Below are 13,716 nucleotides of genomic sequence, written 5' to 3'. Positions count from 1 at the left end.
ACTAACCTCTACACACGTAAAATAATCTTTAGTTCTTTCTTCATAAAAAGAGTATCTCTTTGAGTATGACAAGTGGATATATCTATATAAGTTTAAAGATAAGTTACAGAGCTTTTATATGACCCAGTATATTCATGGATACAGATCAATATCGTTTGCGTTTGCGTATAAATTGAAGAAAGCATTATGAAAAAGCGCGAATTATTTAAACTGAAATCATTTGAATTTATTATATTTTTTAATTCTACCAAATAATAATTATATTGTACACAGTTATGTACATTGTACAAATATATCATACATTATATAAAATTATAATTAAGATTTAATGTTTAATTTAAAGTAATTAATTTAAATTAATAATAAGATCCATATTTAATTGCATTATTATATATTTATTTCCATATATTTCCATATATATTCATTTTTTGTAAATTATTAATAAAATATTTATTTTCGTTGTTTTATTTTAATATATTAAATCATTAATAGTAACTCAATTTTTTCTTTCTTTAGTCATTATTATCTATATAATATTAATAATTGAATAAAATTATAAATATAAATATAATTATAATTATAATTTTTATAATATAAATAGATATAACAAATAATAATTTATAATAATATTTTTAATTTAATATAATTTTATTAGATTAACAAAGTTTATTAAGTAATATGTGCAATATAAATCTTTATTTTCTATTTTATTTTATGATCAATATATTACATAAAAAGAAAATTAAAATACTAATAGTGAATAATTTAAATTGTACATTATATATATATTACACAAATTAAAATTTAAAATTATTTTTACAAATTAAAAATGATAAAAAAAAGCAAAAATTGAGAATTTTTAATTAAAAATTTCTAGATATATAACATTTTTTATATTTTTTATATATTTAATTGTTACATATTTGTATCTTTTTACAATTTTAATATCTTTCTATAAATATTCTTTATTAAATCTTTAAAATTCTAACCTAATATATATAATTCATATTTAAATTTATAATATATATTATAAATATTATTGTTATATTATTTGAGAAAAAACTAAAACTATAAATTAAAATATCCCGCTGTTTAATTTTAATAGAAAATAGTTCATGTATTGTTCACGTGTAGTGCTAGTGTTTTTTAAGTAATTTTTCATAAAGCGACATCTGTTTTTAAATAGTTTATTTCTGTGCTATAACAAAATGAATGTCAACGTATTGTGATTTATAAAATACAGTGATTTATGGAATAATTTTCTTTATTGTGCGAAGTTATTTTTTTTGATTCCTCTTCCTTCATTTATTAAAAAACAGGTAACCAAAAAACATTTTATGCTATTAAATATGGATGAAAGTTTAATCAAGGAAATACACTATTTAACGCGTAAGTTTATAATTATGTGCAATTATTCTAGTGTTAAACATGTATTTTAATATATTTAAAATATTATAATTAGATATACATATAAATTAAAAAAAAAAAATAAAATCATACTCTGTTCTTATTCTAAATATTATTTCAATAATTATGTTTTTGTATAAATAAATATTAGAATAAAATATTAAAGAATGAAAATAATAAAAAAATAATATTTTAAGGTTACTTTTATAATTACAATGTATATTTATAATTTTTTATTTTTTATGTCAATTAATATTTTTACTCCATTTATTTTTCATTTTTATAATATTTTTTATATTTATAATATATTTTCCTATTATTAATGCTTTTTATTTTAGTTGCATTCGTTAAATAATTATATTTAATTCTGATCATTTTATTTTTAATTATAAAGTAAAAAGATTATGATAGAAAAATTAAAAATTTTATATAGAGAATACCTTATAAAATAATATCTTGCCAATTTGGATTATAGTATACACATGTACATATTTGTAAATATTAATTTATAATCTAGAATTATATTATATAGAATCTAGAATTATATATATTATATTATCTAGAATTATATATATTATATTATATTATACAAATTTAATATACATGATTATACAATTTAATAATCTCAATTATTTTTATATTTATTTTAGGTTTAATAGAAAATCATAAGAAAAAATCATCAGATAAATTATATGTGGAAGAACCTATTACAAATCAGAATTTACGTTTTACAAAATCTGAGAAATATATAAATTTATTTCATAAGTCTCAACAATTACCTAAAACATCTAATAATTCATGCAATGCATTAACAAGTACTAATGTATATATTAATCCAAATTTTAAACCTCAAAGTTCTTCAATTTATATTAATCCAAAATTACATATAAAATCCTTGGTACATGTTAATCCAAAAATGATGAAGAATGTTATTAATTCTAATGAAAATGTGCAAAATAATATTGTAAATATAACAAATACAAATTCCATACAAAAGTCAGTTCATGTTAATCCAAAATTAATGAAAAAATTGTCTTCCTCTGTACAATCTAAACCAACAGAACATAAACAAATAATGATACAAAATATTACTCATCCTGTTTGTTCAAGATTAAAACTTGTTAAAAGTACAAATTCTCCAAAGGTTAATCATAATCAAAAAAAAATAAATAATTCTAATATTGTAGTTTTATCTCAAAGAAAACTTGTTCGTATAAGGCGAGGGTCAAGAAAATCTTTTAGTACTCCACAAATTGAACTTTGTAAGATTAAAAAATCTTCAAATTCAATAATAAAAAATATTAAACCTATGTCTCAAAAAATTGTGAAAACAAAAATAATAAATACTTTACAACAGTCAATTAAAAAAGATACTAATTTCATAAAATTACCAGTTATGAAACCTAAAATAAACAAATACAGAATAGATCGAACTGTACCAAAAAGAACAAGTACTAGAGAACAAACAACTCTTAGTCCAAAAAAAATTGTGTATGTATTTGTAATAGCATATTTTTGAAATTTTAAATAGTTTTAATTTATGATTATATATTAAAAATTAATTTAAATATTCTATAGCAATAATAAAATGGAACTAATCACAATTGGAGGAATTGTTTATAAATCTTCTAAAAATCACTTAGTACGTAACAGTTATGGAGTAAAAAGTAAGTTATAATATAAAACATATCAAATACGAATAATAATATTTTTATAATATTTTTCATTTCATATTTTTTGTTTTAATTATTGAAAATATGAAAATGTTTTTAACAAAATTAATATTGTTTTATTGAAATAGAAATATAATTATATATAAAAAATAAAAAATATATATATAAATATATATATAAACATATCTTATTTTTTTATGTGATTTTATTTTTATTTAATTATTATCATTTATATATAAAATAAATATTTAAATACTATAAACTATATATACTATAGACTGATAGTTCTAGTGTGTATTAATTCTAATTTCAGAAAAACAATCAATAAATTTCAAAATTTATTACAGCCACTAATGGAAAAAAATTATGTAAAGTAAGATCTATAAAAGAAACATCAGGAAATTCAAGTACAAAAACAATAAATACAACGAATGGAGTTAAGTTATCTAATTCATCACAAAAAATAAATTATAGGAATACTATAAGGTATGTAATTATTAATTATATATTTTTATCATTCTTATATTATATTTTAATTTTTATTTTTATTTTGTTAATTATTTAAAATATTATCTTTTACATTATATTGAATTTTTATTACTATATTATTGCATAATGTAATATTATTAAAAATCTTATAAATTTATATATCAATATTAATAATATTCTTTTATTTGCAGTAATAAAGTCAAACAAAAAAGTATACAAATATTACGCAACAAAATGCAAAAAAATAATCAACCATGTTTAATATTTCAAAAATTTGGATACTGTTCAAATCATGAAAAAGGAATTTGTGTAAAACGTCATGATAAAAAACAAATTTTTCTTTGTAAAAAGTAAAATTTTATTTTTTTATATATATATATATATATATGTGTGTATATATATATATATATATACATAAAAAAATATTTGTTTAATTAAGAAAATTTATTTCAGATTTCTTCAAGGAAATTGTTTATTGGATAAATGTCCACTATCTCATGATATAGGTCCAGAAAAGATGCCAACTTGCAAGTATTTCTTGGAAGGTTGCTGTACGCGGGATGCTTGTCCTTATCGTCACATCAAAGTTTCTTCCAGTACTCCAATTTGTATAGATTTCTTACAAGGATATTGTGTCAAAGGTAGCGAGGTAAGTGCAATATTTTTTATTTTTTTATTTAAAAAAATTTTCTACTATTATTTAAATAAGAATTAATGTATGAATTTAAATATTTATATTTAATATTCTTTTAATATTCTATTACAATTCATTTTTGTTATTTATGTTTATTTCTTCAAATTTCTTTTAATAAGAACACATTATAGTGAATAATATTAAATAATTATGTTGATTAATTTAAAAATTAAACATTAATATATATTTAAGATATTATAATATAATATTATAATATAAAAAATAGAATATTAAAAGTAACATTATATAAAAAATATATATATATATAGAGAGAGAGAGAGAGAGAGAGAATATTAATATATTTGTGGGAATTTCTTTGAAAGGTTGATTTTAAGGATCAAATATAAAAAATATTAGTTGGAGTTTATTTATTAATTTATAAACAATTTAAATTTGCATTGTATAAAACAAATGGTGATATAATGGAAAATTATTGCTTCTATCTTTTTAAATTAATTACTTATGATTAATAAATAAATCTTCAATATTTTTGTATATCAATTATATATCAATTATGTTTATTTTGATCTCTAGAATTGATTTTCCAAAAGTTGTCTAATATATTAACAAATTAAATTTTAATTAACATTTTTTTCTTCGATAATAAACTAAAATATACTTTGTTAAAAGAAAAAACATATTTGATACTATATAACATATATTTAATATTAGAAAATTTATGTTTTATTTTATGAGCGAATGTTTTTAAATATTTATTTTTGAATATTTTTATTTATTAATTTCACTTTATAATATATTAATGATATATATTAAAAAAAAGACAATATTTTAAGAAACCTGGTAGTATCTTCTTTTACAGTGTAAGCAACGTCATGAAAATTTATGTCCTGAGTTCGAAAAAACAAAAAAATGCAGTAAAGGTAAGCATTGTCCTTATCCACATAAATCACAATCATCTTCTAAGAAACAAAACCAGTTAAAAAGAAAGTACAATATACATAATAATCAGGCAACAGCACCTACTATAAAAGATACTTCATCCTCTAATAATGAAAACCGACTTAGATATTATGAACAAGCAGATTCATTAAATAAATCTCTTGATAAGAAAAGAGAAAGTATTATGAAAAAAATTAAACTTATGAAAAATATAGAACTTATATCTCATTCTAATACATTAGTTGAAATATCTGATAACACAAATTCAGAAACAATAATAGAAGATGAATCAGAAACAGTTTCTGATCCAAAAGTACTGAAACGTCCTCCAATTGGTGTTCTGCCTGCTTATATACCTATTGATTAATATAAATAGATTACTTATAAAATTCTTTCGATATTTTTTAAAGTCTGCCTTAGAATCTATTTATTTCAAATGACATATCATATTTGTGTAATTTGATAAAAAAATTTACGTTTTAGCTAGTAATAAAGTTTATACTTATAGCTATTAAAAAAGTTACATTTGTATTATGTTATGTTCAAATATATACAAAAAATAAGATTTATATTTTGTAATGTGTACACAAATGAAAAATATATATTTGACAAAATAAGAGTATTTTATCTATACATAAATAATTATTATTATTTTATATACAGTCTTATTTTCTTTGTTTGATTAAAATAATGGAATTATTAAAAAAAAGGAATAATCAATAAATTATTATTAGATAAAGAAGAAATTATTCTGACAAATACATTTTACATACATACATACATTTTACATCTACACATAATATATATATTATTATGTGTATATATGCACAACATATATATGTTATAAAAAATAATATAATAATAAAAATTGAAATTAAATAATATTATTTAAAATAATTTATACAAACTATTCAAATATTTAAGCTTTGTATTGTTACAATTTTTATATATCTTTTTATAATAAAAAACAAATTTAATAGCAGTTTTAACTATACACAAGAATCCAGTTAGTAGGATGATTGTATGCCAACAATATTGGACAATGTAATAACAATGAAAGTGTGTTTTCATTAACTGTATTTGATATTATAAACCATTGTTCAAGCCAATTTCTCATACTCTCTAAAGACATATTTGCAGGATTTACACCCCTAAATGAAAGTGCCTAAAATTTTATAATTTGAATATGTATAATAAGTATAATGTAAAATAATATGTAAAAAAATCATTAAATAAATAATTTTAAAAAAAAACGAAAGTTAACAAATTGTTATTTTATGCACACCCAGCGTATTGCATCATTTGACATTGTTGTAGTTCCACCTTCTCTTTGTAGAGCTTGATCCATTCGTTTTATTAACATACTCCGTTCTTTTAATTTCCTTCTTTTAAAAAGTTTCCAAGAAGATATATCATGAATACTAAGTAATTCTTTCTAAAATATAAGTTAAAATTATTTTTAATATATTTAAAAGAAATAAACAAAATTTATTATTATATAAATAAATAATTTTTTTCAAAATTTATTCATTTTAAATTAATTTAATAATGTAATTGAATAGCATATATAATTAATTTAAATTATATTAACATACTATATGTTTCCTTTTAAGACTATTTAATGAAAATGGTTCATTTGCAAATAATTCAGAACAGGCAATAATATCTTTCACATTAGGATGTGTACCACTGCCAAGACATGCAATAATACCACTCCATTTTAATTTCAATTTGTGATCTTTAATATTATGAAGCTCTGCTTGCATGCATCTAAATAATGGTCTGTTATGTTTTAATCTTTTTTTATGATCCAATAGCATAAATTCAAGTTTTTGTTGTAATGTCCAATAATGAGAAGTTAAAAGATATCTTGGAAAATAATATGCTAAAGGAAAGATGATGTAATTTGTAAAAGGAAGAGCAGATATTAATAAAACAGGAAATAACTTTACAATATCTTTATGCACTGTATATGATAATTGTAACTCATCAGCAGTTAAAGTATCAATATTTTTTGTCTTTATTTGGATAAATTTTTTTGTATCTTGAATAAAATCTTTGGTACCGATACTAAATATACGATATACATGCATTGTCTTTGGAAATCTTTTTTCCAATATTTTATCATAATTTTTAATATAATTTATATATTTATTAAACCAATATTCTTTGATGTTAGATATTCTATGTTTTTCTATCTTTTTTTCTTGTTGTATTTGATATCGCATATAAGTATATGTAAAAGGTAAAATCCTTTGATTTTGAAAAATAAATTTTTGATGATGTATTAATCTATACATTATTATGATTTTATTTATATCACTTATAATTATATTACATCTTATTTCATTTCACTTTAAATTAATATTACTGTAATGTTAAAAATTTTCTTTCTTTCTAAAAAACGAAAAGAAATATATATTTTTATTTACTAATTATTGACTTATGCAATATTCTTTAATTTATATATCGCAATAATATCTATGTTGTTTTTTCATAATGTAAAAATATCAAACAAAATTTTTTAATCTTATAAGATTATTATTTGTAAAATTGTTACAATATGTTATGAATATTAAATTATGTAATTATATAATTTCATGTATTCAATATTTATTATATTTATTTGATATAATATATATGAATTCACAATTTATTAAAAAAAACTAAATCTAACCACAAATAAAAAATTCGATTTAAATTTATAATAATTTTTAGAGTTACTAATGTATCTTTATATTTTTTATTTCTTTTTATTCTGATATTATTGAAAATTTTATAATTCTATTTTTTTGAAACTTATATTTATTTAATCAACTTTTCACATTTCCAATTGCATCGTATAAGCTTATCACATGATGTATATAATAAATTCATAAAAATCAATGCTTGAATTTAACTTAAATTTTTATTTTTAAGAAAAAGTTTCGAATGAATGAATAAATAAAATAAAATATAAAAAAATATTAATTATTATAGTATATAAAATATTAAATAGTATTTATATATACTATGATATATTAATTTTAAAATTTGACATAAATGTAAGTTTATACTTTTATATCAATATGTTTTAATAAAAAAAATTTAATAGTATTTAATTTTAATTTCAGAATAATAAACAAATTATAATAAAACAATTCTTAATTTGATTTGATTTTTTATTTTTGCTATTTATAAATTATAATAACATAGATATCTTTATGTGTTATTTTATATTTATTACAAAAAAAATTAATAATTAATATGCAATTATAAGGATAAATTACATAAAATAAAAAATATTAATAAATTTATTTTTAAATGAAAATTTATAACAATAAACAAACTAGTAATTTTAATTTATTCTTTTTTTAAATAGTGAATATTTTTTAAATAACATTTAGCAATATATACGCATAATTATTATTGAAATCTTAATTTTTTAATAATTAACAAAATTGAAGGCACATGTAGTAATATTTATAGGAATGTAATCCATTATACAGAAAAATTATAAATTTCATTTAGAGTGTAAAATATTAATTTATAAAATATAAATTATATTATAAAATATTTATTATATAACTATATAATAAAAGATTAATTACTTTTTTTAATAATAAAAATTTTAAATAAATGTTCTATTTTTATGCATAAATTCAAACTTAAATTTTCAAAACTTTATATAACTTGCATTGTATATAAATTTCTTAGAAAAAAAAAAAATCTTCTAGTTTTATATATTGACACAATTATAACAACAAAATTTTATGTATATATAGAAAAAGCATTTTATAATAAAAAATTTACTGAAATCTTAATATGCAAAGGAAGTTATAAAAAAATCACCTTATGTTATTTTAAAAATTGTTTAGTTTCAGGATATAAAATACTTTTAAAATAGACCATATGAATATGTATAGCATGTATTTGATATAAAAATATCTAAAAAGATTATTAACCTTTACACGTATTTAATAAGTTAAAATATTTAAAAATATTAAGAATGGCACATATTTAGTAAACTAATTAATAGTTTTAACATAGGTTATTGATATCAGCCTTTGAATCTGGACTCAATGAACTCCAGTAAGTATTAATACAGTTTTGTAATTTTAATTTAGTATTATTAGCATTACATATTTTATCAATTTCATAATGTTCCTGTACTAACTTATCTATCCATTGATCCAAGTTAGAATTAATCTTGTTTTCATTATCTTTTATATATGTAGATTGTTTATAAAAATGTACAGAATTTAATAAATATGACCATTTTTTATTGATTTCTGCACTAATATGATAATTATCACCAAATGCATTATTTACTTCTTTAGCTTTCTCTGCATCAATTTTTTTATTTTTCCAATTTCCTAAAGGGGTCACTAAAAAATTCATTTTTGCTGCTAACAAAGAATCAGCAACTAAAAATAGATGCCAAGTACCCACAACTAGATGTTCATTAAGTTGTGGTCTAATATACCCTGTCTGAAAATAAATAAAATATTAATCATTCAAAAAAATATCAAATATAAATCAATCAATTAAAGAATTTTTATATTTACTAGTGCTGTTTCTTCAAGCTGTATATAATTAACATATGCTAATCGACCATAAGGGTCCACCCATAATATTGATATATTTTGTGGCGTCGTAATTCCAGTATCGAATTCATATGATAAAATTGGATATGAATATGGTCCTATGCTTCCCATTAAATTTCTAAATGTTTTTTCTTTTTGATCATAATCGGTATTAACAGATAAACTTTGTATTTTTCCCAACCATTCTCTACTAGTAGAAAAATTATGTCTCAAATAGACTAAAGATTCTACTCTTTCTAAATATTCCTGTGGAACAGTTTGTTGTTGTATTGTAGCTTCAGCAAGAATTAATATTCCAACAAACTGGTTTTGTTTAAAATAGGCAGTTGTTTCCAAAAGACGGACATCTTTGTAATTCATATTTAATTTATGAAAAGTTAATCTTGCTAAAGAATTTGAAATAGTCAATAACGCATCATCTGTTAAAGGACTTAAATCTGCTGTATGATATAAATTTTGCCAATATGCATCATAACCTTTTGCATTAATAGTTTTATTTAAATTCTCAGGATATAACCATTCTTCTACTCTGTCTATAATTCTTTGGTCAATAATAGATTCAAACTTTCGAGCAAAAAACAAATTACGATCTACTGTATTTCGAATTCTGCTAAAATCTTCAAGTTTAAAATCATTTGGACTACAACCACACCAATCAACCACAGCTTTATATTGGCATTTGCAACCTAATTTTCTTTTCCAATTAGTAACATGTAAATTATTATCTATATATGTATTACAGAATCTTGAATTGCGTAAAACTGTATGAAAAAAAGATTCGGCAGGTAACAAAGTGTACTTAAACACTTTTAAGAGATTAGTTACTAATGCATCCGGATTTGAATTAGCAACATATTCTATAAATTCTCTGCTTAAGGCTACCCAGTCACTACCACCATCTATTTGTATACCTATATAAAACAATTTTTTATAATAAATTAAAAATATTACAATTGATATCAAATATAAATAAAAAAAAAATTTACCATCTGGTAATTTACGATCGCCTATTCTCCACATACGTGTGTCACATTCTACAAAAGTCTTGTCCAAACCTTGTTTAGTAATGAAACGTTGAACTTCTCTTCCATGAGATTTTACAAAATTCATACCTTTATTCAAACTAAGAAATTGAATTAATTGTGCATTATTTTTAATAGGAAAATCAGATTCTGATAAATTGACAAGAAAATCCCAATGGTGATGATGTGCAAGCATTTGTTGTGCAGATTTCAAGAGAGTTGTTAAAAGACTTGCACCTCCCCAAATACTTGCATGTCTTAAATTTTCTCCCCTTGCCACTTTAATATTATTTGTTTTGCAAGATTTTTCCACTTCTAACATTTCTCGATAAAGATAATCTTGTCGCTAAATATATAATATATATAAATTATAATAAAATATTTTTTATTATACTATCAAAAAAAAAAAGTTTTAATTACCGCATCAACATGAATATAAAATAAATGTGAAGGATGGTAAAGAATATTGATAAGTCGTCTCACTTGTCGACTGGCTCTGCCATTTACTGTTAACAAATATGCTATTCGAACAGATTTTTCATTTTCACTTTCTATACTTGCATTTCGAGCTTCTTGTGCCTTAAATCCTGTGAAGTTAAAAAAAAATATTATAAATTCGTATTATTTAAATTAAATAATAAATATAATTATATATAAATTTTTTATTATTTTCTTTATATTAATTTTTCCTTACTCTGAATTCCAGTCCAAAATATATTAATTGTTAGATATCCACCACAAGAATGTTTTGGATTACCGGAACACTTCATATTACAACTAGAATCTGGTAAGCGTTTTAATTGAGATGGTTTGTCCATTCCACAAAAACATTCGATACTAAAATTAAATACTCATTAAATATTTAAATATATTTCAATATTACATATTCAATGTTATATATTTCAAATTTTTTTACTAAATACAACAAAATAAAGATAATATTTTTTATTAAAAACAGAAAATAATACTTAATTTAAGAATATGAAATATTTACAATACTTACGAATATTCAGTACCAGCATATATATATCCTGATTGAAGACACAAGAAAGCACAGCGTTCTGGAGAATTGTTCCCTTTAAAAACATTGTAATAACCAGAAAGTATTCTTAATGTCTTATCATCTTTAAAACATCCTAAACTGACTGGTTTATCTATAAATCCTGGAGAATGAGGGCATAGAGACTGTATTCTCTCTGGGTATAATAATCCCTGTTGATTAAGGCACGTCACATTGACAATGCGTTGTTTGCATACTTGACTTTGTGCACGTGTCACAGCACTCACTGCTTCTCTGCCAGTAAATTCACAAGGTGGAGTAAAATTTAATGATTTACGATCTAATTTTATTCTAGTAGTACGGTTTCGCTGAAATTGTAAAATCTTATTTGAATTACTATTTTTATCAGGTGGAAGCTTCAATTGACGTAAACCTTTTGGTAAACCTTCATCTTCTGCAAGTTGAGATGAATCCTATATTAAAAAAAATTTATATTATGATACTAATAATGCAATTACTAATCAATAGTTATATTATAAATAATAAAACTTACATCTTCTGAAGATAATCGGTCAAATTTTCGATTTCGAATTTCCAAACCAAAAAATGTATGAGCTAAATAAATTTGTACACATAGCACAGTAATACCAAATACAAACAATATACGATACTTTCGTAAACAACTAGAAGATCGACTTATTGAATGATTTTTTGCTATAACCATTTTTATCGTTTTAATTTATATAATTAAATCGTTCGAATTTTGTTTAATTTTATCTGTCATAATCCAATTTAACAGATAATCTTTTATAAAATATGAGGAACATATTTCACTCAAACGCTCGATATTATATATAATATTACATGCATTGCGTTACGTCCTTTATATATATATATATACATATATATGTATATATATTTATACATATAAATTTAGGCATTAATAAATTACTGAAAGACAATAACAAAATATAAAATGTATGTTCAACATAGTATTTCAATTCAAATATTCGTTTACATCATTAACATACGTTTAAACCCATTTCTCTCAAATTTTTTTAATTAAATGAGGATATAGACATAAAAGTTTCAAAAAAGTATTATGCGAAGCAATATTGTTTCAAATGACATTATTTATTGTTATAAATTAAATATATATACATAAAAATCTATACTCCATTATAAAGATAACTTCATGACAATATACATTTAGTTATCAAATCACAATAATGCCACCATAATTTATTTTTTATAGAAAATTTCTAGTTAAATAATATATAGAAAATTACTAGGAATTTTTTGCTTTGTTGGCGTATTTCTATTGTTATAGATTTATAAAAATTCGGGATTAATACATGGAGCACTGATCTGTTCTGTTCATCGAAATGCGCGGGAGATTAAAATAAAACTTTGAATTTTTGCTATTTGATATTTTTATTTATAATACTGTTCCAAAATCTACAGAAAATTTCACGCTTAGTTCAATGCTCAATAATTGTTTTTTTTTCCGTAAAATCTTTCGTTGAATTTTATTTTCTAATTCTCATCCCAGAATTTGGCTCTTCCTTCTAACCCAATGGTAGGTTAAGTTTTGTACATATTTTGACATAATATATATGTGTGAAAAAAAAATATGCCAAAAATAGAGTAAATATAGAGTAATTTTTAAAAATTACGATCTTTTTGAGAATAGAAATATAAAACAGAACATATGAGAGATTTCGATGTTTTTTAAAAATCCTGTGTCCTAATTGAAAACAGTTAATTTAATTCATTTCACAATAAATTAATTTTAGAAATTTTTCGAGTAGAATATGCTTGTTTTTCGAATTTCGATTATCTTTTACTTAATCACTAACGAATATTTGAATAATATATATTTTGTATTCATATATAATATATATATTTATATATATTATACATATATTCGTTTAACAGATTTTAA

The 13,716-nt window shown here is 20.4% G+C and overlaps 3 protein-coding genes across 5 annotated transcripts; 1 reads left to right on the top strand and 2 right to left on the bottom strand.

The window, feature by feature from the left end:
- The first annotated feature begins 1,231 nt into the window (after positions 1–1,231).
- On the top strand, positions 1,232–5,771 carry LOC122715530 (zinc finger CCCH domain-containing protein 3). 2 transcript variants are annotated; one of them, XM_043937798.1, is made up of 7 exons: positions 1,232–1,389; positions 2,058–2,898; positions 2,986–3,074; positions 3,428–3,566; positions 3,761–3,919; positions 4,023–4,218; positions 5,084–5,771. In XM_043937798.1, exons 1-7 carry the CDS (start codon positions 1,338–1,340, stop codon positions 5,528–5,530), a joined length of 1,923 nt encoding a protein of 640 aa, XP_043793733.1. In that variant the 5' UTR covers positions 1,232–1,337; the 3' UTR covers positions 5,531–5,771. The 2 variants fall into 2 exon arrangements, with proteins under 2 accessions (XP_043793733.1, XP_043793732.1); XM_043937797.1 differs by having other exon boundaries at positions 5,069–5,771.
- A 310-nt stretch (positions 5,772–6,081) lies between these two features.
- LOC122715595 (LETM1 domain-containing protein 1) lies at positions 6,082–7,507 on the bottom strand. The gene is made up of 3 exons (XM_043937892.1): positions 6,759–7,507; positions 6,449–6,598; positions 6,082–6,328 (listed from the first exon to the last, which is right to left on the bottom strand). The coding sequence occupies exons 1-3, from the start codon at positions 7,461–7,463 to the stop codon at positions 6,149–6,151; spliced, it is 1,035 nt and encodes a 344-aa protein (XP_043793827.1). The 5' UTR covers positions 7,464–7,507; the 3' UTR covers positions 6,082–6,148.
- Positions 7,508–9,074: 1,567 nt separating this feature from the next.
- On the bottom strand, positions 9,075–12,716 carry LOC122715594 (xylosyltransferase oxt). 2 transcript variants are annotated; one of them, XM_043937889.1, is made up of 7 exons: positions 12,325–12,716; positions 11,775–12,244; positions 11,466–11,608; positions 11,192–11,358; positions 10,736–11,117; positions 9,711–10,660; positions 9,075–9,633 (listed from the first exon to the last, which is right to left on the bottom strand). In XM_043937889.1, the coding sequence occupies exons 1-7, from the start codon at positions 12,493–12,495 to the stop codon at positions 9,184–9,186; spliced, it is 2,733 nt and encodes a 910-aa protein (XP_043793824.1). In that variant the 5' UTR covers positions 12,496–12,716; the 3' UTR covers positions 9,075–9,183. The 2 variants fall into 2 exon arrangements, with proteins under 2 accessions (XP_043793824.1, XP_043793825.1); XM_043937890.1 differs by lacking the exon at positions 12,325–12,716 and having other exon boundaries at positions 11,775–11,934; positions 12,029–12,075.
- Between the last annotated feature and the right edge of the window lie 1,000 nt (positions 12,717–13,716).

The sequence above is a fragment of the Apis laboriosa genome, unplaced genomic scaffold (assembly GCF_014066325.1).
Source record: "Apis laboriosa isolate Shangri-la unplaced genomic scaffold, ASM1406632v1 scaffold38_cov145, whole genome shotgun sequence".
NCBI lineage: Eukaryota > Metazoa > Arthropoda > Insecta > Hymenoptera > Apidae > Apis > Apis laboriosa.
Note: the sequence above shows the minus strand (reverse complement) of the source record. Positions and strands in the feature narration are given on the sequence as shown.